The following is a 25,858-nucleotide window of genomic DNA, read 5'->3' as shown; positions in this document are numbered from 1 at the left end:
ATGGGCAGCGAGGAGAGAAAAAAATGAAGCAGAGAAGAATTAAAATCAGACCCAACGAGAGGCAAAGATAGAAAGGAGAATTGAGATAGAAAGGAGAATTGAGAATAGAAGGCAGAAAGAGGAAAATCAAAGAGAATGGGTGATAGAGAAAATAGAAAGAATGTATAAAACCAGGCATACAAAATACCAAAAAAGAGACCAAGAGGGCAGACATAAAGCAGCGTTCAGAAGAAAATATAAAGTATAGAAAACCTGATAAACTCACCTTAAATTAACATAACTCACAATCAGGTAAAATAACGAGTGACTGCAAGAGATTAAATGATGGAGCTAGAGTAATTATAAGGGGAATGCAATAAGCCAGCATGACTATACTGCGTTTTGGAAGAAATATGAGGATATGAGCTGGAGTATGAGCATCGAATGAATAAATGGTGTCTAACCACTTGGACCACATGGGATCTGGTTCCACCAGAAATGAGGCCGGAATATTGGTATAATTTTCAAAAACAAAGATTCGTTGGTAGATAAATGAGGCATGCACTAGTTTCGACATAAAAACATTAAACATTTGCATAAACGCGAGTGAATACTTGAGTCTGTCGTATGAATGAGTGTATACATAAAACTGTTGTATGAATCTGTGTATGCTTGTGACTGTTGTATGAAAGTGAGTGAATACTCGACACTTGCATGAATGACCGTTTGTACCAGAAACTGTTGTGTAAATAAATGGATAAACTAGAGGTTATTTTATTGATAGCCGTATACCTCCAAGCCAATGACATGAATAACTGTATTTCCGAGATTGCTGTATGATGAAGTATATACTGTAAACTATTCATTGGATAGGAGTGTATGTTCTAGAGAGATTCTCACCAATGTTGAGAACACCATAACACTTCAGGGCAGCTTTTTTGACAAAGAACTTGGGACTCAATTTGTTGCAAAGCTTAGACGAGCACCAGGGAGCCATTCTTTCTTTCTCCAATCCAGTGAAATACTCTGATTTACACAGACTGATTGTAATTGCATTTATCTTTTTTTCCTGGAAGGAGATACGAACCTCCGATGAGGATATTACTGTGATAACAGAAGCTTTCCGGGGATTTGCTTTCTTGTAAACATTGTATCGAGGGTGTGGGAGAGAGCGAGAGAGACCCAGACAAACAGACAGACAAATAAATAGACAGACAGACAGATAGACAGTCAGATAGTTATGAAAAGTATTTCTCTCTCCCTCAATAAGAAAAACTTCTCCATTCTAGAACCCCTCTCAAATCAAGGCAAAGGGAGTAGACCTTAGACAAGCCACCGGCTTCCTGTCCTTGTCGAAGCCACTAGTGTTACTGGCCCTCAGGTAAATTCACGTAAACAAACTCTTGCATGTTCACATCCCTTCAACTCACAACAAATATTTTAGTATTACATATATCTTCCAGCCATCTTCTTCAAGTTCTTTCCCCTTCTTCCTCGTCTCCTCCATCGTCATTCCTCCTCAACTCACAGAAATAACTCAAGACACGGTTACAGAGACAAGGAGTCGATGCACAAACATTCGTATTTGTTTAGTTAAGTTTTTATCGAAGCTGGACATCTCTGGCTGGAATCCCACAGGACTTGCAGGGAATTTTCCTTTTCCGAGGCCTTATTGCCCAAAAGGAAAAAATACAATTGGGAGCTGGATTTGTTTTTTCTACCTGTGACCAGCCATTTATGTTTCCCCCTTTTTCTCGGCTATGTTTATTAAGTTGGCTTTGATGTCTAGTTTTTTTATGTCTTATGGTATTCAACTTGCCTTATTATCATTGTTGTTATTAATATTATTGAAGTTATTATTATTATTATTTTTATTATTATTATTATTATTATTATTATTAAGTAATAGTAATGTTTCCTCAGAGACATAGTAATAGGATAAAAACCCACACTTACGTACTTGTGTAATTTATGTAAGGAATTACACTGAGTCTTTCACACTCTCCTGAGTGCTTTGTCAAGGTCTGATTGTGTGGTTAGGAGGAGACTTACATCTTATATTAGTATTATACATCTTATAATATTATTTATAGTATCATAATTATCATTATACACTCATTTTTTCTATCATTATCTTTAACACTACCATCACAAAAATTTTGTAGCTATATTTATACACACAGACGTAAGAGTGCCCAAAAAATTCTCAATGAGCCAGGTTCTAGCCTCATTCATACTACAAGAGACTCAAGAACTGTCAGAATTCCGTTTCAGCGCCTCAGTAGGGTGATCCACAGAGGAAACATCTACTGAATCCTCGGTTCCTGACGGAATGCTGAAGAGCTAGAGGAGATTCAAAGATTTGTTTCAATTTACAATATATATATATATATATATATATATATATATATATATATATATATATATATATATATATATATATATATATAAATATATATATATATATATATATATATATATATATATATATATATATATATATATATATATATATATATATATATAAGGCGGTGCCCTGGAGACCTTGTTATATATATATATATATATATATATATATATATATATATATATATATATATATATATATATATATATATATATATATATATATATATATATATATATATATATATATATATGAATGTGTGTTTCCGTGTACGTTAATCATATTTTTCATTGTTTTAGTGTTTACCAATATGTATGTAGATACTATACACTTGCGATCGATGTCATCACTTGTCATCAAAATATGTCGACAAAATATATGATGTGAACATCCATATGATCTTCCATGACAAAAATGAATTCATCACTTTAAGTACAAGTTTATAAAAAAACAAATGTTTCTATCCACTGCCCCAAACAGCAGCAGCAGGTGTCTGGGGTCACAGTGTAGTTCACTAGCTCACAAAAACCCCATTAACTGCCTGGGCTTCCACACAAGTGAGGCTCGGCATCGGTGTTTCCATAAATAATGAATAGCCCAAACTTCCCGTCCTTTCAGAGTCGGCGATGAATGCGTTCCGTCGTCTCTGTGTTCAGCCCCTCCAGTTGCTCCTGCTCCTACGTCTGGCAGGTAAGAAGTGGAATGTTTCTTATATTTTTTTTTTTTGGTTTAGTTTGCTTGCAGAGCTGTAGGTGGTGGTGCTGAGAGACTATTGTTCCTGAATGTTGTGGTAGCTTGTAGCATCTGAAGCTTTGCCAGATTTAGTGTCGATTTTAGCTGCTTGGGAGTAGGTAATATCGCTATAGTCTATTAAAATGACAATGGTAACATCACTGATCAATAAGGCAGTGCCCTGGAGATCTTGTTTCATGACAAGATAAATTTATTTGGCTAAATTTAACAAGTACTCAGTTATTCTGATATTTGAGGTGTCATTATTTAGCTGGAATGGTACCTTTGATGCCAATAATAAACGACTGCGATGACCTTGCAGCTGTGTCAGTAGGTTCGGTAAATCCAAAATGCTAGTCCACGTTACAGTCGCCTCACGCACGGAAACTTTCACAATGTCATTAGGAGCAAAATTCTTGTCGTCGAGATCCACGGGAGGAGGAAAGCTTCACCGAATGTTTAAGTGGGCTCAGGTGTCAGGAGAAAAGTCTAAAATATAAATCGAATTGCCTCCTTTTCCCCTCCCCCCACCCCCCTCGCCTCCGTTTCCAGTCCATTCTCTTCTAAGATCGTCTGGAACGTCTGATATGGGTCCTCTTGAAAAAGTTAATCTTCCTTTCTACCCTTATTTCTCCTACGGCCTCACAAAACGTCTAAATTGCAAGTTGCTTCTCTTCTTTTGTTCCCTTTCTCTTCCAAGATCTTCTGGAACACCTGACTCTTACCTTTTCTAAATGATAATTTATATATGTCCTCCCTGTTTTTCTACTTTTGTCCTTCTTGTTCTGTCCATTTGGAGACTCAATTATTTGCGATATAAATTTTCACAATGTTATTTGTAAACTTAAAAATAAAATGTTTGTGTTGAGAATCTACAATGATTTATGTTTCGGATAGCGTTGCTTGTTATATTTTAAGAGTAAGAATTATATTGAGACTAAGATTTTCCAGACAGGAACCATGCACTCAGGGACGTGTCAGACTGGGACGTACTAGTCTTGAATTTTCCAGCCTGGGACTATACATTTAGGGACTTTCTAGTCTAACATTAGAGCGAGTGGAGTCCTCGTGTGGACGGCAGAGCGCTCCTTAATGCTGGAACTTGCCAATGACACAGTTTCCTTCATTAATGCTCCAGACACCGATTCCTAATTATGAGATAGTCTGTCTAAGAACCTTCAGCCTAGGACTCTTCGTGATGGGATAATCGTGAAAGGTACTTCTTCAGCTTGGAACGCCTCATTATGGGTTAGATAAGATAAGAACGCCTCATCCTGAGACAACTAGGGATGCCCTAGTCTCGTCTCTTTCAGTTTAAGATGCCTCCAGGAACGTCCTGAACAGAAAGCACCGACCACTCTACTGTCAAAACATCCCTCCGGGGGCATGAGCCAGGGTGATGGCATCATCCATCAACTCTGACAACAGCTTCCCGGTTCTCAGTAGCTAAAGTGTTGTCAGTTTCCGGCATGGTAACAACATTTCCCTGCTGGAACTAGCCCAGAAATTGACAGCATTCATCGTCAATGATAACATCTCACCGTTAGAATTAGCGGTGTTGTTGACAGTCATGCATCAACTTTGACAACATTTACATGGTGGCAATATCACAGTTCAATGGTAATGAGCATTGGATGGCGTATAAACTGGCCAGACTACACCTTTTCCTCTGATCGCTGGCATGATCACCACTCATCACCATAACTCATTGGCCGATCTCTTTGCTAATTTATGGCAGTAATTAAAGTGGCCCATGGGTCCATGAATCATATCTTTTACCTCCCTGTTCCACGATACTTTTTTGGATTTTTAGGATGTATATTTGGCGAAATTGTATGTAGATGAATATGCAGGTTAAAGTATTTATATGCATGAGTGTGTGTACTCACCAATTTGTACTCACCTATTTGTGCTTGCGGGGGTTGAGCTCTGGCTCTTTGATCCCGCCACTCAACTGTCAATCAACTGGTGTACAGGTTCCTGAACCTACTGGGTTCTATCATATCTACTCTTGAAACTGTGTATGGAGTCTGTCTCCACTGTATCACTTTCTAATGCATTCCATTTGTTAACCGTCTCCTCATAATATGATATGTGTACTTACCTAGTTTTGTTTGCGGGTCTTGAGTTTTGGGTCTTTGGTCCCGCTGTCAATCAACTGGTGTACAGGTTCCTGAGCCTATTGCGCTCTATGAACTCTACATTTGAAACTGTGTATGAAGTCTGTTTCCACCACATCAGTGACTAAGGCATTTAACTTGTTAACTACTCAAACACTAAAACAACAAATCTAATGTCTCTGTGGCTCATTTCTGGTACTAAGTTTCCACCTGTGTCCCCTTGTTCGTGTTCCGCCCGTGCTAAATAGTTTGTCTTTGTCCACCCTGTCACTTTCCCTGAGAATTTTGTAGGTGGTTATTATGTCTTCCATTACTCTTCTGTCTTCCAGGGGCGTGAGGTTTAGCTCCCTTTCCTCGTAGCTCATACCCCTCAGTTTCGGGACTAGTCTGGTGGCATACCTCTAAGTCTTGTATAATTTTGTCTAGTGTTTAACTTGATATGAATTTCAGCCTGCAGTTGCATACATCAGGATTGGTCTGACATAAGTGGTATACAAGGTCCAGAAAGATTCCTTACACATGTTTCTAAAGGCAGCTCATATGTTGCACAATCTAGCATATACCGCTGATGATATCCTTTCGATGTTGGCTTCTGGGGACAGGTTCGGTGTGATATCAACCCCCAGATATTGACTCTTGCTGGATTTCACTTCATAGATGGTGCCTTTTGTTTAGCCTCCTGTCCCTTTTATTTCATTTCATTTCTTTACACTTTCCTGAGTTAAACTTAAGTAGTTATTATTTAGACCATTCTTCCAGTTTGTACAGGTCATCCTGTACTCTCTGTTTATTTTAATTTGTCTTTATTCTTCTCATAACTTTTTCATCATCAGCAAACATTGAGAGGAATAAGTCTATAAACATTTGGAAGATCGTTTACATGTATGGGACCAAGTACCCGGCCTTCGTGGGACTCCGCTGGTAACATCTCACCACTCTGATCCCCCCCCCCCCCCTCCCCCTCAGTTACTCGCTGTTTCCTGTTGCTTATATACTCCCTTATCCACTGGCACCTTAACTTTTACTCCTGCCTGTTGCTCCAACTTTTGTAACAGCCTTTGACGGGGTACTGGGTCAAAGCTTTTCTGACAGGCCAATAAAATTCAGTCGGCCCACCCTTCTCTTTCTTGCCTAATTTTTGTCGCCTGGTCATAGAATTCTATTAAGTCTGTGAGACAAAATTTACCATCCCTGAACTCATGTTAGTGGTGTGTTATAGAGCTCTTTCCCTCCAGATAATTCTCATTTTTCTCACAATCTTCTTCATCACCTTGCATGGCATTCAAGTTAGTGAAACTGGCATTTAGTTCAACTACATGCCTCTTGCCTGTCATATTTTTTTTTATATTGGAACTACATTAGCTGTCTTCCAGCATTTCGGTAGGTCTCCTGGTTTCAATGACCTGTTACAAAATATAAAGAGTGGCACACTTAATGCTACTGCACCCTCTTTTAGTATCCACGGTGAGATGATTCTGTCAGGCGAAACAACCTCTGTCACCTTCAGGTCCAACAGAGTCCTTTTGACCTCTTTACTGTTGAGCTCAAATTTCTCCAAGGTTGCTTGGTTTGCCGTCTCCTATGATAATACAGTGTCTTCTACCAGGTGGTCTTCCAGAGAAGACTACCTGGAATCTCTTGTTGAGTTCTTTACACACATCCTTGTCATTCTCTGTGTATCTGTTCTCCCCTTTGCTCAGTTTCATCACTTATTCTTTCGCTACTGTTTTTCTACTGAGGTGGCTGAAGAGTAGCTTTAGTTGGGTCTTAGCTTTACTTGCGATGTCATTTTCACACTGTCTCTCTGCTTCTCTCCTCACTCTCAGGTACTCATTTCTTGCCCTCTGGTATCTCTCCCTACTCTCCGGTGTTCTGTTATTGCAATAGTTTGTCCATGTTCTTGTACTCAATTACTTCGCCACCTTACATTCCTGATTGAACTATGGATTTTTCTGTTGCTTTTCATTTTTCTCTTTTGAGTCCAGGATAAAACTATCTGCAGGTTCCTGGCACTTCCGGGTGCCATAGGCCAACATATCTTGAACAGACTTTTCTCTGGGTTCTGTTTCCCCATGGTATTCCCGGTTGGAAGTTCCTCATGTCGTCATATTTTCCTCTTCGGAAATTTAGCTTTTTCCTTTCCGATCCCATCCTTAGATATGTTATCTCTACCTCCAACAGATACTCAAATGTCAAAACGCTGTGGTCACTCATTCCTATGAGTGACCACAGATTTGATAAAATTTGAAGGAGTGACCTTCAAATTTGACTTCCCTTATATCTGACTGATTCAAGGTTAATATCAAGGTTAATATTCAAGGTCGAGTCAAACTGGTTAGTCATTGCCTCATATTCTTGTAGGTTCCTTGACATGTTGGGTCAGGATGTTCCTTGATGCCACTTCCAAGATTTTATCTCTCCATGTATCTGCACCTCCATGTGGTTCCTCATTCTCTCAGTCTATCTTTCCGTGGTCGTCCATGATTCAGAGTCTGGATCCATTCCTGCAGGTAACTGAAGCTGCTCTCTCTATTATGTTAATGGTGGCCATGTTGTTTCTTCGACCTTCTGTGTGTGTGTGTGTGTGTGTGTGTGTGTGTGTGTGTGTGTGTGTGTGTGTGTGTGTGAGTGTGTGAGTGTGTGTGTGAGTGTGCACTACTCAAACAATCACAACTACTATACAATCACAATTAAGAACGTAATACAACCACACCGAACAAACATTCATAACTACGAGCATCAAAACAGAAAACAATAAGCACCATAAACAATCAAACGTCATTCAACCACAAACACAATCAGAATATTTTCCCAGCCACAATCACCAGGTAACCACAATCACTAAGCTGACCGGTTGGAATACCTGAATAATCCCCAATCCCTAAGGTTACATCCCCCACTCCTGGCATCCAAGGCCCCTTCATCCGGGCTCTCATCCAACTTCCCTCTGTGGACTGACCTGCCTACTTGAAGCGCCGCTTGGCTCCTTGAGACTCATCTCCCCTCTCTCTCTCTCTCTCTCTCTCTCTCTCTCTCTCTCTCTCTCTCTCTCTCTCTCTCTCTCTCTCTCTCTCTCTTTCTCTCTTTCGCTCTCTGCGTGTGAGACGTAGCAGTTTCGTAGCTTGTTAATATAATTGTGAAAATTATTATTGGCTTACAGTCTGATGGGAGGATGGGAAATGTGTCCTCACTTCAAATATGGATTTTGTTTCGATGACTTGCGTCTTAATATCTAATTACTAATTAATATTCGGCTTATTCCAATGGTTCATCCTCTCAACATCATCCTCCTCCTTCTCCATCTCCTCTTCGTACTCCTAATCGTACTCCTCCTCCTCCTTCTCCTTCTTCTTCTTCTACTTCTTCTTCTTCTTCTTCTTCATCATCTTGTGTATACTGAGGAACGCATTTTCCCACGTTTCCCTGGTGAGACAAGCAGATACCACCCACAGGAGTGGTGGTAGGGAAGCAGATTGCACAAATAAGTAAACGTGGGTTGCAAACTCCGCAGACTTTATCAATTTATGAAAACACATTATACCTATTCATTTTCCTCCAATAGCTGCACTTCAATTAGCTACCAGTACACGAGAAAAGCATAGCAGGAAGAGGTTTCATTTTCTTTCAATCAATATTTGATCTTCAGGCACTTATAAAAATGATCTTGAAAGATATACACCTATAATGCTAGATGATAAATCATTATTAACCAGTTTTTTTACACAAAATAAAGTTTTTAGCAACTGTTTTACGGAGGAAACAATCACATAGAATTATAACTCATCATGATCACACATATATAATAGCTAAATTATCGTATATATATATATATATATATATATATATATATTGTATGTATGCATCCAATGTACAATGCATTCAGCAATTTGGCATCCCTGCACATCAGTCTTATATAACGTTCCAGATAAGTTACATCTTTAAAAAAGCAGAAGACTTTTAATTTCGTCAATATTTCAGGAGCGCAATAAGGCGTACATTTGCAATCGTCCTCATTAATATACACGACCAAGTTCATTTCACCTTCTCTGATAACAAGGGATACGAGTTTTTCTGCTGATAAGAAAGGAATGTTATCGCAGTTCGGTCGAATACTTCATGAATAAACATTTTGGTGTGTGTGTGTGTGTGTGTGTGTGTGTGTGTGTGTGTGTGTGTGTGTGTGTGTGTGTGTTTAATATGTGGGTGGGTGCTTGTTTGTGTGCTTGTATTTTTATGTGCGTGAGTGTGCTTTGAGGTCTCTGATATTCGTCTTATGATCTTTATCGTCATATATCATAAAATACTGTCACTTCATCTTTCCTTCTCATTCCTACCTTCAACGATTCTTTACTTCCCTTTCTACCCCTTCTACATACTGCCCACACAATCATCCACCATAATTTCGCTCCGAACCAGTTTCTCTTTCCTTTTCCCAACACCTCATTTCCCAACTCTCCTTATTTTTATTTACATTTATCAATCCTTCTCACCCTCTCTCTTTCCCTCTCCCTTCCTCCGTCACTCATTCATTTTCTCCCTCTCCTTCTATCCCTTACACACAATCCCTATCACCATGGATATACGGGGATGAAGAAATTTATTCCTAACTCCCCTCCCTTATACAATATCTTTCCCTCCTTCCGTTTCTCTTGCTTCCCCTATTCTTCCTTCGCTTTCTCCAACCTCCTGCCATCATTTCACCTCCCACTCATTCCCTCTTTTACACCCACTCAGTCCCGGCCTCTCCTCCCACAACCACCCACAAGAATGTATCTGAAATAACAGTTGTCCATCCTTAAGGTACTCTATTTACAATGACAGATTCCTCAATAATATTTCCCAAGTGGGTGGGGGTCTCCTGACTCCTATTACCAAAAATAACAACACGACCAATGGTTTCTCTTCGCCGTCCATGTACAATTTTCTAGTTGTTTAATTATAGCGTATGATTACATGATTTTCTATATTTGGTTTTCGGGTTGATTGTCATTTGGTTGCTACACAAACAGACAAATGTGCGCGCATACGTACGTGCGGGACACGCACGCACACTCACACACACACACACACACACACACACACACACACACACACACACACACACACACACACACACACACACACACACACACACACAGAACAAACACACCAGGGGTGGAGACTTAATCTCACAGAGATTATAATGAACTCAGTGGCTGAAGGCGTGTTTACACTGCAGGATCGAGAACCCTACCAGCGGTCTGACTAATCTAAATATTAAGCGAGTGTCCACGAAGACAAACGTACAGACGGACTTAACCCCACCTCCCTTTCCCCAACCTTTATTCTGCGTAAAACACCAACAACCGAGTCCTGCTATAGGACATGGGAGAATTTTCTGCATACAGAGTTCTAGAATGAGTCACGGATTGTTTCTTTCTAGTTTTTGAGTGATTGAAAGAGTGAGACAGAGAAAGAAAGAGAGAGAAAGAGCGAGAGGGATAAATGCTTAAAATGTTTTAGAACTTTTAATAACCATTCTGGTAGCTGCAGATGCCTGGAATGGCTGTATAAACCTGGCAACGTAATATTCAAGAAAATATTGGTTCTATCGCTTTTCTCACACTCCTTCCGAAATTGTTTATATGTAGAGGAAGCTTTGGTTTCCGAGATATCCAACGTGTTATGTTGTTTTCGTTATCCCCTTCAAGGGGGTCGTGAATATTAATCTTACAAGTGGGAAGTGAAAATTAATCCTACAAGTCATCCGTGTCATGATATCCTACAGACGGTCCATGGTACATTATCCTACAGGTGGTACGTGACATTTTCATTCTACAGTGGTCGGTGTCATGTTATCTTACAATTAATTCGAGTAATACATTTCGTTTTTGTTATAATGTATAGCATTTTTCTGTCAATGTTTGTTTGAGTTAATGTAGAACGTTACACTGGAGTGCATCATTCTACTTTGAATTATCTAGAGGCTTTTAACGTTAAAGATTCATTTTTTTTTTACATTGAAACATCTGACGAGTTATTTTCAAAATTTAAATTTTGTTACTATTGTGGCGTTGTAAATCTCTAAACATTCAGTCTACATTATTACAAATATTTTATATCAACAAAAATTTTCAGCTAGCAATATTTGTCATTGAAATATTTAGTTTTTTGGACCTTAAGCATCCCAAATGGCACATTTTAGTGACTTTACCCATTATAATTTTCTTGTATATGCGATACTTTTCCTTATACAGGAGCGTTCAAATCATGTATGGTATATATATTTTCTCGCACTTCCTTGATTTTGGTCCCCCGGAGGTAATTAAAATTTACACAGTTGAGTGAGCTACGAAGGCCACCGAAGGCAAATCTCAGTCCTTGTTGTTTTCGCAGAGACATATTTGACAATTTCTATGGAAAATAAGAAAATAAGAATGAAAGAAACTGCAGAAGGCCTTTCGGCTAACGGCGATTCCTATTTATATCCACCCAAACTTATTCATATATATGTCTAACCTACGCTTGAAACAATCCAACGATCCTACGTTAGTTATGTTACCCTCTGCCCTTGCTTCTGTGGAGTGTTTCCCTCTGGAAAAATTAATAATAACCACATAAAGGACTCTGTTACTTATGTAGTTTGTAAGGCACTAAATGATCCCATTTGCTCAAAATCGTTTGAACCTACAAGCCAGTCCTTTGTGGCAGACCATATCCAATATCCAGCGATATCCAATACTATTCCACATGGATCCTCTCCAAAGTCGAGACTCTTGTTTCATTTTGTGGTAGTGTTCAGTAACAGGTCTAACTTGCTCCTATTTCCTTTAAACTGGAATTGCTTGTTACATTGTAAGTAACTCTGTTCGAGCAACTGTTCTCGTCTTTCAACTAGAATGGTATCACAGACTTTTCTGACTTTAATTCATGTTAATAGACATTGAAATCTGTCAAGGAAATTGGAAAGTTCAACGCATTCGCAATTTTCTTATAAGCTACAGCAGTCCCCAAAGGGGCTTCTAAAATTTAATCGTATTGTATAATAAAAATTGGGTATTTTATTAATTATATTAGGAAAAATTATTATATATAACATGAAGATTCAGGTCATGTTAGGTTTCTTATTTTGATTCCATTCGTAATTATTTGCATTTGGAGGACGTTCGTGAACGATGTTGAAAGGTAGACTTCGAACATATAAAGTGAGCGAAGCCGTGTTCGAGGAATGTTCGAACGTTATCAGACTTTAAGCAAAGCCTTGTTACGAGTTATGATGAGGAGTCTTATGCTTTTATGTTAAGATGTTAAGATAAGGAAGCGGGAATTAATATGGGAATTAAGCAGAGAGGGAGAGAAAGGTGTAGTTCATTTTCATGTATCTTCCATGACAAATAAGATGTAGTAAGTTCCTCTTTCTCAACGACATTATCTGCCTTGTCCGCTGGGGTTAAACAGGTATGCTGAGGTATGATATTCAGTCATCGGATGCTAGTCCATAATTTTCTTTATAATGCGCCACAAGACTTTATCTCCCACCTAGAGATCTGACCACTTCCTTCCTAAAAAGTTATCGTGTCACTCAATGATACCCAATTTATTACAATTGTCTCGAATGGATATCGGTGGGTTGGCCGTTGTTCATAGCAGTGCCTTGCTTTTCACTTCTCATTTGTAGCAATTCTATACTGATCCCGAAACCAGGTTTGATCTGGTTCACATTTCTGCATGTTTTGAGAAATATATGTTTCCTGGAGATCCAGTATTTGGTTTCTCAGAGATAGCATGCAGGTTTTTATTATTTCGTGGTCGCATTGCCGCTCCTGTTCTTGATCAGAAGTTTAATAGTAAAAAGTTGTTGAAGTTGTACTAGAAGCAGAAATATGAATAGTAGTATTGGTGGTAATAGTTTTTTTAATGTATAGTTGTACTACTAATAGTAATAGAAATATTAATAGTTATACAAAAATAAGAAGCAAACAAATCAATAGTAGTAGTAGCAGTAGAAGAAACATTATTAGTTTACTAATAAAAGAAGTAGAAACATGAAAATTAGTAAAAATAGAAATATTCATAGTTGTACTTCTGTCAGTTCTTCTAATCTGACAGATGTAGTAGATAAATTAGTTAGAGAATTGAAATATTATTACCTCGATTAGAAATGGAAATAGCAGCAATAACGGTAGTAACTAGTATTTACATATGATGAATATCGTTGTCAGATTTCATGATTCTGTCCTTGTTTCTTGAATTTTCTGCCTTTCTATTTCTCTCCCCTATGTTCCCTTCACTTTCTCACTCTCTGGTTTTCGCCTCACTTCCTTTCCCTCCCTCTTCTCAAACACGCTATCTTGACCTCTTTACACTGTGAATCGGCTCACGGTATTCAGTTGCAAATTTCATGATTTATATTTCATCAGTTCTAACTAACCCTCTGTCTCTGTCTCCCACCCCCTCTCTCTCTCTCCCTAAGTCTCTCTCTCTCCCTATCTCTCTCTCTCTCTCTCTCTCTCTCTCTCTCTCTCTCTCTCTCTCTCTCTCTCTCTCTCTCTCTCTCTCTCTCTCTCTCTCTCTCTCTCTCTCTTTGTCTTTGTCTCTGTGTCTGTCTGTCTCTCTCTCTCTCTCTCTCTCTCTCTATCTATCTATCTATCTATCTATCTATCTATCTATCTCTCTCTCCCTCCATAAACAGGCTATCTGACCTCATTGAATTGCACGGGTCTGCTGCCATTGAGTTGCAAATTGAGGCGTACACTTATGATAATTCTGGCATAGGAGTTATGCGTCATTCAATCTCGTTGTGAGAGAAGTATGGCTTGGGCCTTCTATGTCGAGTGATTTACATGCTGCAGCGAAAACCTTTTTTGAGGTGATTTATTTAAACTTTTTTTTCAGAGTGTTGTTGTGGCTTTTGTCGTATTTTTATATATTCGCTTGCTTTTTGGGTGAGACTCGTTGAGAGTAGAGAGAAAAACTAGTTTGGCAAATTTTTCACTATTTTTAGATATACAGAGAGAGAGAGAAAGAGAGAGAGAGAGAGAGACAGACAGACAGAGACAGAGAGACAGACAGACAGACAGACAGACAGACAGACAGACAGACAGAGCAGAGAGTGGTTCAACGGATCATTATATTATTATGTCCACGGACAACATAGTAATGAAAGAAGATTCGTCTGAAACGAGGAGATTAACTTTTGAAAAAATTTCAATAGCTTTAAATGAGAGTTCCTTCGAAAGCCCCCATAACGAAGACATCCTCATATCAAAGATAAACGACCTTGCTAGCAGCCACATACGTCACCACGACATAAAATTTGCACATTAATATAAATAATTTACATATTGATACAGGGTATTTAAATATCGCCGAAAATGTGTGTAATGTTATTGCAGTTTTAATCATCTCCAGTTAATGAAAAATCTTATATTTTTGGTATAACTGATATCTGATATGTTTTGTATTTCATGTTTTAATTTTATACACTTTATAAAATTGTCTAGGATCTGCTTCGGCTATGTGTTCTTATTACTGAAGAGATTCTTTAATTAAGTTCGAAGTTTTCCACTGTTGGTCGTCTATAAATCGACATTTTTTGCCTTTTCTTTCCTTTTGGATTTTTGCATTTTCTTTTTTGCACAATTTTTTGCCTTCTTGGGGCAAAATATTTAGAATTTTTCTTTCCTTTTGAGATACTCAAAACGTGTACCTTTAAAAATGCATGCCAGTTTTTTTGTCAGTCTGGCTATTTATTTGTCCAAGGCTGGAGCCCAGACGTTCGGACCTATCCTCACCCAAATGTGCAGAGTGAATGGTCTGGGGTACAGAACGGACACAGGTTTGTCTTGGCCACCAAAATTCAGGAGGGGATAGCGTGCCACGGTCACATACTAACCCCCATGACACTGATTTTGACACTGCTCGCCAGCTATGCCTGCCTAAATATTACACAAAAAAATTATTTCAACAACTTTTTCTGAGTAATATGAAAATTTATTCACTGATCTCGGAAAATTTAAGATAAATTTTATAATAACCATACTTTTCCAATAGCTACATAGAGTAGACAATCCTCCAACAGCCATTGAGAACTATTATACCTATTAGAGAAATATTAGAACTATTCTCAATGCACATGAGAACTATTATATATTTTAAAATTTTCTGAGACAGGAAAAGGAGAGGAGGTTGTCCTCTCTGCTGGACAACCAGCTGTAGTAAGGCTTCTTCCCTGAGAGAGTTCAAGACACCCTTACACCAGAGACCATGTGTTTCTGATGTTATGATAAAAAAAAAATTACAGACCAAACAATTACTTAAACTTAGTGGCTTTTCTTGCTTCATTATGACTGGCAGTACAACACGCCTGTTCAACACCAGAAGGTGTATATATATGTGTCAGCCAGGTTGGATACATATGTGCTGTCCTACACCAGTTGTATATATAAAACCATATCAACCAATAGTATAACATAAATATATTTACTGATGCAATTTAAATTCGAAATTTAAACGTGATTGTCCTTTGACATAAAAAATTGTATTCATTAACTTGTAGTCAACTCGCTAAAACAAAATTAAAAATGCCACAAAAATGCTAATAACAAACCTTGAATTCCCATTGTGATTAAATACTCCAATTTGTGTTACCATTATCAACAGGCCAATCAGAGAAATTCAGTTTACTAGGTGCATTAGTGGGTATTCCAGATCAAATTATATTCAGGCGACCTGACTGAATATGATTGGTTTCGCTTCTCGCAAATATAGGAGGGAAAGTAATAATATTCTTATGTGTGTCCTCACTGGAGCTTGGTAAAGAATGTGAGTGTTTTACTTATGGTACAGAACTTGGGGGTCCAGTCTGTGTTGATATTATTGCTCTGTTTAAATAAACGTTGAGGTAGCGAGAGGGTTCTCTCTCTCTCTCTCTCTCTCTCTCTCTCTCTCTCTCTCTCTCTCTCTCTCTCTCTCTCTCTCTCTCTCTCTCTCTCTCTCTCTCTCTCTCTCTCTCTCTCTTTCTCTCTCTCTCTCTCTCTCTCTCTCTCTTTCTCTCTCTCTCTTTCTCTCTCTCTCTCTCTCTCTCTGTCTCTCTCTCTCTCTCTCTCTCTCTCTCTCTCTCTCTCTCTCTCTCTCTCTCTCTCTCTCTTTCTTTCAACTATAATATGCTTAATATCATAGCAATATTCTCCTCAAGCAAGAGAAATTTGAACTGGTTAAGTTTAAATTAATCTTCTTTTCTAATTTTCATTCTTACGTCAATCCTTTAATTCCTCCTTCCTTCTATCTTTTACTTTCTCCTTCCTCCTCCTTCCTCCCATCCTTTAATTCCTACTTCCAGTCTATTTCCCACTTTGCCTGTCTTCCCCTTCTTTACAATTGGATCTGTCATCTTGCTGACGAATCATTGTCTCCATCTTCTTTAATCCATCATCACCATAAACTTTTTCCAAACCCTTCCATCTTTTCCACATGTCTTCCGCCTGTCAATCCTTCTAGATCGAGAGGGAAGGGCTGTCTCTACCAGAACGGCAAATTGTCAACTCATGTCTAGCGGCTGAAAAGTTCCCTCAGCCCCCATTACTTTTAAGAGGTCTTTAAAGCAAATCCCTCTAGCATTTAGCTGCTCTCTTGGTGCATTTGTCTGAGTGAGTGAGAGAGAGAGAGAGAAAGAGAGAGAGAGAGAGAGAAGTTAGGAGAGCAAAAAAGAGAGAAAGATAGAAAGAAAGAGAGGTGAAGCGAGCTAGACTGGAAGAGTGACGAGACGGAAAGTCAGAGAACCAATCACGTTCCAGCCGCCTTGACTGGCGATTCAGATTACATTAAGCCGAGATATGAATATATGTTTTTGATTAATTAGTAATAACAATAGAAGTGTCTTTTATACTTAAGGCTCCTTGGGGGCTTTTGTTTCTCGGCTATTGTTAAGAACGCAGGTTCGAGTATTCTCAACGAATGATGTAACAAAAGGGTTTTTATTTACCGCTATATTTAGAGAATAAATCCTGCAAGGAATCTGATTTTTTGAGTTTTAGTATATTAATTTTCATTGTGCGTGAGTGTGTGTGTGTGCGCGCATTTGTTTGTGTGTGTGCATTTGTTTGTGTGTGTGGGTGTAAACATTTGTTTGTGTGTCGGCGTGAGCATTTGTTTGTGTGTATGTGTGTGTGTACTCACCTATTCTTACTCACCAATTTATTTATGCATGATCACGCTTCAGTTATTTAATAATTATGCTCTTGTTGTGGTCGTTTAATGCAGTGTCTCTGACATACATATCTAATAATATATTTTTAACATGTGGGCAGAATATCTGCTTTAACTACCTTCCTCGTCTAGTTCCTTCCATTCTCCTATAACTCTTACAGTAAACGAGTATTTCCTCACATATCTGAGACCAACCTGTTCATTTATATTCCACCCATACCTTTTTATTTCATTATTATTCATTATAAATTAATGCTTCCATTCCCACTCAGTCACTTATGCAATGTATTGTATATGTCTTAATCATTTCTCTTCGTCGTTATATTCTGTTCTTTTACCATTTCTTCGTACCCCGTCAGACGTAATTCTGGGATCAGCCTATCTTCTGATTCTGGTGGTGTGTTGACTAGGTGCAAGCCCAGTCAAATTGATTCCCAGCTGGAGTTGCTTACTTGAGAACTGTTCTCATGTAGGTAGTGTACAGTTTCGCTTCTGCTGCTGGTGTTAAAAAAAATAATGATGTGTACCTTCAGGGTTGGACTTGGTGTTATGTATAGTCTTAGGGCAAGTTACTTTGGTCTGTGAGAAGGTTGCAATCCAATGTATCTGTTAGCTATTATGAATGGATGGTTACTGCTCAGTAAGTCTGTTCTCCAGTTCCAGATGACCAATTCATCATCAGCTTATAGTAACTGGTATTAAACCAGTTTTAACTGTAAGAAAAGGGTTGAAAACTTCGGTTTCAACCCTTTTTACCCTGTCGTAGCTCAGTCGATTAAGGCAGTGTCTGGGATGCTCCCGGACGCAGGTTCGAATCCTCGTCACGGCCCTTGTGGATTTGTTCAACTGGTATTAAAATTACCTCAACCATTTCTCTCACATACCACCAAGTGTCTGGCTCTTGGAATATTTTGCAGATATCATCAGTCTCTCTATCTAATTCTACAATGCGTTTTTGCTCTTCTAATTTTCTCCGCCCTCACAGCTCTCCTTTCGTCTCATTCTTCCTGTCATCTCTCACTCCCGCTATTTACTTTCTACCTCAGCCTATCCCTCGGTTTCCATCCCAGAGCCCCAACTAGAAGTCTTGGGACGCGACTTAATCCACTACTTCAGTCTGTCAACACCGGCTCCTTCACCACGTTAATTAAGATGTCTCAGTTACTGTATTGTGCATCTACCTGGCTCACTGAGGTCTCTGTGTGTGTGGTGGGAGACCCTTGATGGGGCGCAGTGGTGGTGGTGGTGGTGTGTTGGTGGTGGTGTGTTGGTGGTGGTGTGTTGGTTGTGATGTGTTGGATGTGGTGTGTTGGTGGTGGTGGTGTGTTGGTGGTGGTGTGTTGGTTGTGATGTGTTGATGGTGGTGTGTTGGTGGTGGTGGTGTGTTGGTGGTGGTGTGTTGCTTGTGATGTGTTGGTTGTGGTGTGTTGGTGGTGGTGGTGTGTTGGTGGTGGTGTGTTGGTTGTGGTGTGTTGGTGGTGGTGGTGTGTTGGTGGTGGTGTGTTGGTGGTGGTGTGTTGGTTGTGGTGTGTTGGTTGTGGTGTGTTGGTGGTGTTGGTGTGTTGGTGGTGGTGGTGATGTGTTAGTGGTAGTGAGATGGAGGTAATGTGATGGTGATGATAGAGCAAGGAAGTAGAGTGATGATAATAGTTATAATAGTTGAGTGGAAGATTAGGGTGGTGGTGTAGAAGGGATGTAATGGTGTGATGTGTAGTGTGGTGACGTGAAGTTGAGAGTGGTGTTGTGAAAGGTGTGTTGGAGATGGTGGTGTTGGTAAGGTATTTACCTGACAGTACTTTTGTAACACTGACAAGTACGGGTAAAGTGTGGTCTAGATCCTTATGCCCCGCGAATTACCTTAAGTTTACCTGATGCATTCATTTAATTTATTTATGTTAAAAACGGTTGCTTGCGTTCGAGTCCTTTGTCGTATTTGGCTTCGAAGATGTAGATGGAGATTACCTCAAATACTTCTATCAGTGTTGACCACATTTTCTTTAAATTTCCTTTAAAAATACAATATTATTAATACTGACTATAAGGATGCCTCGACAACCTACCCAGAAACTTATCACCAACAGCGTATACAAACACCCATATCCTGCATTCATTGGCAAGTCCCAATAAGCAGAAACAAAGAATTTGGGCATCTCGTCGACACCCGAAGACATGCCTCAGTGTGCCCAATCCTAGAGGCCCTCCCATAGCTTGGGGGCAAAATAGCAGTGCAGAATATTTGCCGGCGTCTGCTTGCAAGTCGGAATTCATTTTTATTTTCTCGAGTTCAAAAATGTGCTTTTCGTGTTTTACAGTTTGGCTGGAGGGAGAGGGGAGAGAGAGGACAGTAACGGAGAGAGAGAGAGACAGAGAGAGGGGGGGAGATGATAAAGGAAGGTACGGAGAAAGAGAGGGAGGGACGAATGGGAGAGAGGTAAAGAGAGAAGTGAGGGAGTCTGGCTTGTTAGGTAGGACGTTTGTAGAGAGGGCAGGAGGTAGGGTGGGGTGGGCAGGGTGTCAGTGAGGGAGAGTATTGGACGGATGATGAACGAGTGGGGAGAGTATATTTTAGGCAGGGTGGGAGATAAGGTGGAATGGTTAGAATAAGAAAAGTGAAAGAGTAGGGATAGAGATTGAAGAAGGAAAGGTTAGAGTGAGGGAGGGTGAAAATCAGAGAGGGTCGAGAGTAAAATGAGAGGAAGGATGAGAGGTGAGTGGTTGGGAAGGAAGGAAACAATAGGGAGAGAAAAAAGCGAGAAGAAACTTGATTTGGAAAGGAAGAGGAATTGGAGGTTTAAAAAAAAAGAGGAAAGTGGGAAGGGTGCATGAAATATGGAAATAAGGAGGAGAGAAGATGAGAGGAAAGAAGAGAAACTAATTTAGGAAATTTACTGGAAAAAATACAAAAGAGGAGCTCTCTTTCCTATTGAAATGAACGTGCGTTTTTCCCCACTGATATAAGTGCTATTTTTTTCCCGCGAGAAAGAAATGCAAACGCGCTTAAATTCTTTCATGAATGAAAAAGAGATTCATTGCTTCATGCAGCTAACCTTTGAGAGACGTCGAAGGCTGAACGAGCAACAAGTAGCAAAGCACTGCTCACATATCTCAAAACTAATTAGAAATATTAAAAGCAAGGAATTTCTCCTCCGAAAGCAGGATATGACTCTGCTCTTAATAATGGACATAGTAAACACAGAGATCATTATATGTATATGTATATATATATATATATATATATATATATATATATATATATATATATATATATATATATATATATATATATATATATATATATATATATATATATATATGTTGCACCTGTACGTGTCGTTGAACTCATTGAATTAAGTTGCGTAAGAAACTGTTTTAATGGGAATGATTGTGGTAATGGTGATAAATATAAAGTATTGATTGTGTGGTAGGAAAGTGGTAATTGTATTACTGATTTGTTGTTGTTGTTGTTGTTGAGGATGTCAATATGATATTTGCTGAATGTCAAATGCAATTAAACATGTATTTTGTTTAATATTGCTTCACATGCTGGTGTTATACCGAATCGTATTTCATATCAATTAGGAGGATTATTAGGGTTGAGCAAACTATTTATACTGTGTGAGGGTAGTTAGTCACAAAATTTGAATCGTGTTTTTTCGTTTGTCGCGCTCATTGAGAGTCTCGTGTGCCGGATATTAGTTGGCACTGCTGTCACACCAGTGACCATGGCACTGCTCTCACACCAGTGACCATGGCACTGCTGTCATATGACAACCGTCTGTTTCTACTTTAGCCCCTATTAAAAGGACTCACGGTCAATTTAGAATGATGCAGTTTAGTGGCTACGAGATGAAAATCAACGTTTTGATTTTCAACTTGTTGAAAATCACACATATAGTTGCTTAAAATGGTTTATCTTTATCAACAAGACGAAGATATACATTTCAAAAATGTGTTTTTTTCCTTAGCGAGAGCTGATATTCATATATGCGCGGTCACATACACAAAAAATCAAAACCACCTTCCCAGGCAATCTTCCCTATCCCCTAATCTCAAAAGTATTAAATGAAGGAAGGAAACCCTTCTGTTATCAGGCAGGGAAGAAGACCTGGAGCAGGAAATCACACTGATTATATCCTCCGGGAATACCATCGGTTACATATGCAAGTCTGAAACCGGAGTCATTCAGGGCCAATTCTGATCAATTTAGACCAATTCTGTAGCAAAATTGTGGAGTCAGGTAAACACAAAACGAAGCGGGAGAAGGTCTTAAGGGACACCCCAAATATCAGAGCTGAGAAGTTACGAGGAAAGACGAAAGGGACTAATCCTCACATGTACACAAAGACACAAGAGCCAACGAAACATAATTATATTATGTATATATATATATATATATATATATATATATATATATATATATATATATATATATATATATATATATATATATATATATAGGTATATCATTCGCAATCCTGAGGGGAATAGACAGAGGAAACAAGGACAGAGAGAGAGAGCTACTCGAGCAAGGACAAACTGGCTGTAAGAATTAATATAATGAGTTACAGAGACATTAGACAATAAATATTGTGTAATAATAGATATCAGATGGAATGCACTTCAATGTTAAGTGATAGACCCAGCACACACTAACACTTAGTAATGACAGAGCCCAAATCACTCGTGAACTTTTAACGCACTCATCTGAAAGCCAAGTTCAAGTTCAAATGCCGCAAACACATTTCCAAAAGTGCTTAGAGATGAGTACATTATAATAGGCACAATCACAGATACACAAAGCAACGATCAAAATGGTAAATAGTGAAACGAGCGAATATCGTGCGAAATTGGATATGCAAATAGTCCAGGAGACTACCGGATGCATCTCGCAGTGAACCCTATACATACCTTCAGGGGGGAAAATATGATAAGGTAGTTGCAGGAAGAACCTTATTGTATAAGCCAATAACATTGCTTTGAAAACACCCTGCAAACATGAACTTAGGCAAATATACACAGACACACTCATGTGCTAGTGAACGCACCTGTGTGTACTCACCTGGTTGTGATTGCAGGGGTTGAGCTCGGCTCTTTGCCACCGTCTCTCAACTCATAATCAACTGGTGTACAGATTCCTGAGTCTACTGGGCACTACACTATCTACATTTGAAACTGGGTATGAAGTCTGCCTCCACCACATCACTGCCTAGTGCATTCCACCTGTTAACTACTCTAACACTGAAAAAGTTTTTTCTAACGTCCCTGTGGCTCATTTGGGTACACAGTTTCCAACTGTGTACCCTTGTTCGCGTACAAATATTTTAAACAGATTATCTTTATCTACCCTGTCAATTCCTCTGAGAATTTTGTAGGTTGTGGTCATGTCTCCCCGAGCCTCCTGTCTTCCAGCGATGTGAGATGCATTTCGCGCAGCCTTTCGTCGTAACTCATGCCTCTTAGTTCTAGGACTAACCTAGTGGCATATCTCTTAACTTTTTCCAGCTTCGTCTTGTGCTTGATAAGGTACGGGCTCCATATGTTCTGAAAGATTCCTTACACAAGTTTCAAAAGGTTGTTATATGTTAGCCAACCTTGCATATGCCGCTGATGTTATCCTCTTGATATGAGCTTCAGGGGATTGGTTTGGCGTGTGTGTGCGTGTGTATTTACTATGTGTGCCTACAGGATCCAGCTGTTAGCTCTTGGACACCGCCTTTCTAACTCTCGGTTGTCCAGTGTGTGTGTGTGTGTGTGTGTGTGTGTGTGTGTGTGTGTGTGTGTGTGTGTGTGACTGCATAATTAATTCCTTCAATTTCTTCCTAATTAAACCCACAAAAACACCATTCCATTACCTTTTTGTATTCCAAATAATCTAAACACAATCCTAATTTATGTATAACAAAAGGCCATATATTTGCTTAAGCTGATTGGACAATGACAAGAAAATAATCATCTCTGAATGATAGTTTGCAGTGGCTGGTAATCAGCGGTTTTCCTGGTTTAAGTAAACATTAATATCTTAAGTAATCAGCTTTGTGTTACATTAATGGGAAAATTGTTTCGATAAAATGAAAACCCAGCTTAAATAAACTTAATTGGACTCTAGTGTAAAGTTTATAGCCATAAATATGTAAACCTTGTAGGATAATACAATAGGGAAATCTCGTAATGCAATTAGGGTGTAAATCTTCACTTCAGATGCAAACCTGGATGGGCAAGACAGCTATAAAACTTATTGGTCTTAATAGCTGTGTACTGCGAAAGACTGTAGAATCATTCAAAGCTAACGTAGAGTGAAAACTAGTTAAGCAGGCGATGAGTCACAATAACGTGGCTGAAGTATGTTGACCAGACCACACACTAGAAATTGAAGGGACGACGACGTTTCGGTCCGTCCTGGACCATTCTCAAGTCGATTGTGAATTTCTAGTGTGTGGTCTGGTCAACAAAACTAGTTAAGTTTGTTTAGGATATATCTGACTAAGTTTCGTTAGGTAATGTTGGGTTATGTTAGGTAACGTTACGTGATATTAGTTTACGATTTGTTAGTTTGGGTTAGGTAGTAAGTTACCTTACTTTAGGTTACGTTAGATTAGGATGGGTTAGGTTAGGTTATGTTAGGTTAGCTAATGTTACGTTAGTTAAGGTTACGTTAGGGTGGGTTAGGTTAGGTTAATATAGGTTAGATTTGGTTAGGGTTCATTAGATTTGGTTGCATTTGATAAGGTTCCTCGTTTCTAACACACAACATTTAGATCATCAGAAGCACGTGTAGTGAACGCTAACACCTGTGTTATTTCCCTGAATCTCCTTTGGTTCTTCTCAATCTCTTCTTCGTTCTTATTTGCCCCGTTTCACTCAGTTTCTTCCCTTTCTCTCTCATTCCTTTCTGCTTCTTCCTTACTTCCTATTCCATTTCCCCCTCTTTTACATTCTTAGTCATGCTTCGACACCACACATACGCATTGCGTTTGTCCACTTAAAGCTCAGAGTCAAAGAAATGTGTCTAACCTTCTTGCGCATTTCACTTATTTCACAAATTTTTCCGTCTTGTATTCCATTGAGCGTTTCTTTTGCTTTTTCTTCTGGCTTTGATGTTATTGAAATACTCGACATTATCTCATGCGCCTTTTTGTATTACTAAGAGCCGGCCAGAATTTAATTCATGAGATAACACTGTCGTTGGGCATGAGAGACGTCGCGATTATCCCTTGAATTAAATTCTGGCCGGTTCTCTCTAATACAAAAAGAACATGTGATAATGCCGACTATTTCAATAACATCAAAGGACCGAGGGAGAATAGAAAAATAAAAGAAACATGGAATGTAAGACTGAAAAATCTTTGAAATACGTTAGTAGTGGAGACATCTCGTTTTCTTTCGGTTTCAAGGTGGTGAAATCTGCGTTTATTAAAATAGATCCGAATTAATTCGTTTTGCCTCGGGAAAAGGAAGCCTGTGTATACTTATACTTATACTTTAAGCGTGTATCAAGATCTCCCATGGTCAAAGTACTGACCAGTGGCCCAACTCCCTGGTACCTATTTACTGGTAGAGGAACCGGTAAATTAGATGAAAGGAAAAGTGTTCAACCAATTCTGTACTGCCTTGGAATGCACCAGGCCGGATCCCGATTGTGAATCGAGAACAAAGCAACGCACAAGTCAGAATATGTGGAGTAAATCAGTGGAGACCAGAGAGGGAGAGAACATGTCTCTCCATGTGAGAAACTTGTTCTAAAAGACTTCAATCTGCGGGCAACTAGGTGATTCAGAGCCCATGTACCACCCTCCATTCAGGAGAAACGTAATATATTGCTAAAAAAAATCAGTTTTAAACTACTATATTAAATTTTCTTAAATTTCTATGACTCTTCTCCTCACAAACCCCTCGACTTCCCCTCTCTCAGCCCTTCCACTTCACTTTCCCCTCACAATGCATGTCTGGAGTAAACAGGATAGATGAAGCATTAAGATTGAACACTAAATTCCGTTTTCTCTCTCATAAACACTACCTTTCAATTCTCTTCTATATATATATATATATGGGTTCAAAATATGGGAAGACTTTCTACTGTGGAAGCATGACTGGAGGAGCCAGGACGAGCGAAGCAGAGCAAGTTAAATTGGAAGATGAGTTTTATCTCCAGTTCAGTAGAGATAGTTTTTTAAAGTAAGTCTCTCCTCCAAAATAAGGTCTCGTCCCTCAGTGCGTCACAGGACGGCAGCATCTGTGGACGAACTTCAGACCAACAGGAGAGTCATCTCACAGCAGCAGAAGTGGAATATAAATTTGGTATAAACCATCATTGTCTCATATTCATGTCTAAAAAATGTAAAACTGTGGTTCACAGTGTGTCTGGAGGAGGACGGGACTGCCGAGGTGGGTGACGACGATGCTGGAGGAGGAGGAGACGAAGGAGGACCACGACTGA

At 39.1% G+C, this 25,858-nt stretch overlaps 1 protein-coding gene across 2 annotated transcripts in view; it reads left to right on the top strand.

Moving 5' to 3' along the window:
• LOC123769065 (lachesin) overlaps positions 1-25,858 on the top strand; it is a 320,744-nt gene that overhangs the window by 260,869 nt on the left and 34,017 nt on the right. For both annotated transcript variants that reach the window (XM_069309176.1, XM_069309175.1), the window contains exons 2-3: positions 3,005-3,076; positions 25,778-25,858. The exon at positions 25,778-25,858 is cut by the window's right edge and continues 113 nt beyond it. In XM_069309176.1, coding sequence (XP_069165277.1) covers positions 3,013-3,076; positions 25,778-25,858 — 145 coding nt within the window. In that variant the 5' untranslated portion in view covers positions 3,005-3,012. The remainder of the gene's footprint in view (positions 1-3,004; positions 3,077-25,777) is intronic.

The sequence above is a fragment of the Procambarus clarkii genome, chromosome 64 (assembly GCF_040958095.1).
Source record: "Procambarus clarkii isolate CNS0578487 chromosome 64, FALCON_Pclarkii_2.0, whole genome shotgun sequence".
Taxonomy (NCBI): domain Eukaryota; kingdom Metazoa; phylum Arthropoda; class Malacostraca; order Decapoda; family Cambaridae; genus Procambarus; species Procambarus clarkii.
This window is presented reverse-complemented; position numbering and strand designations above follow the sequence as displayed.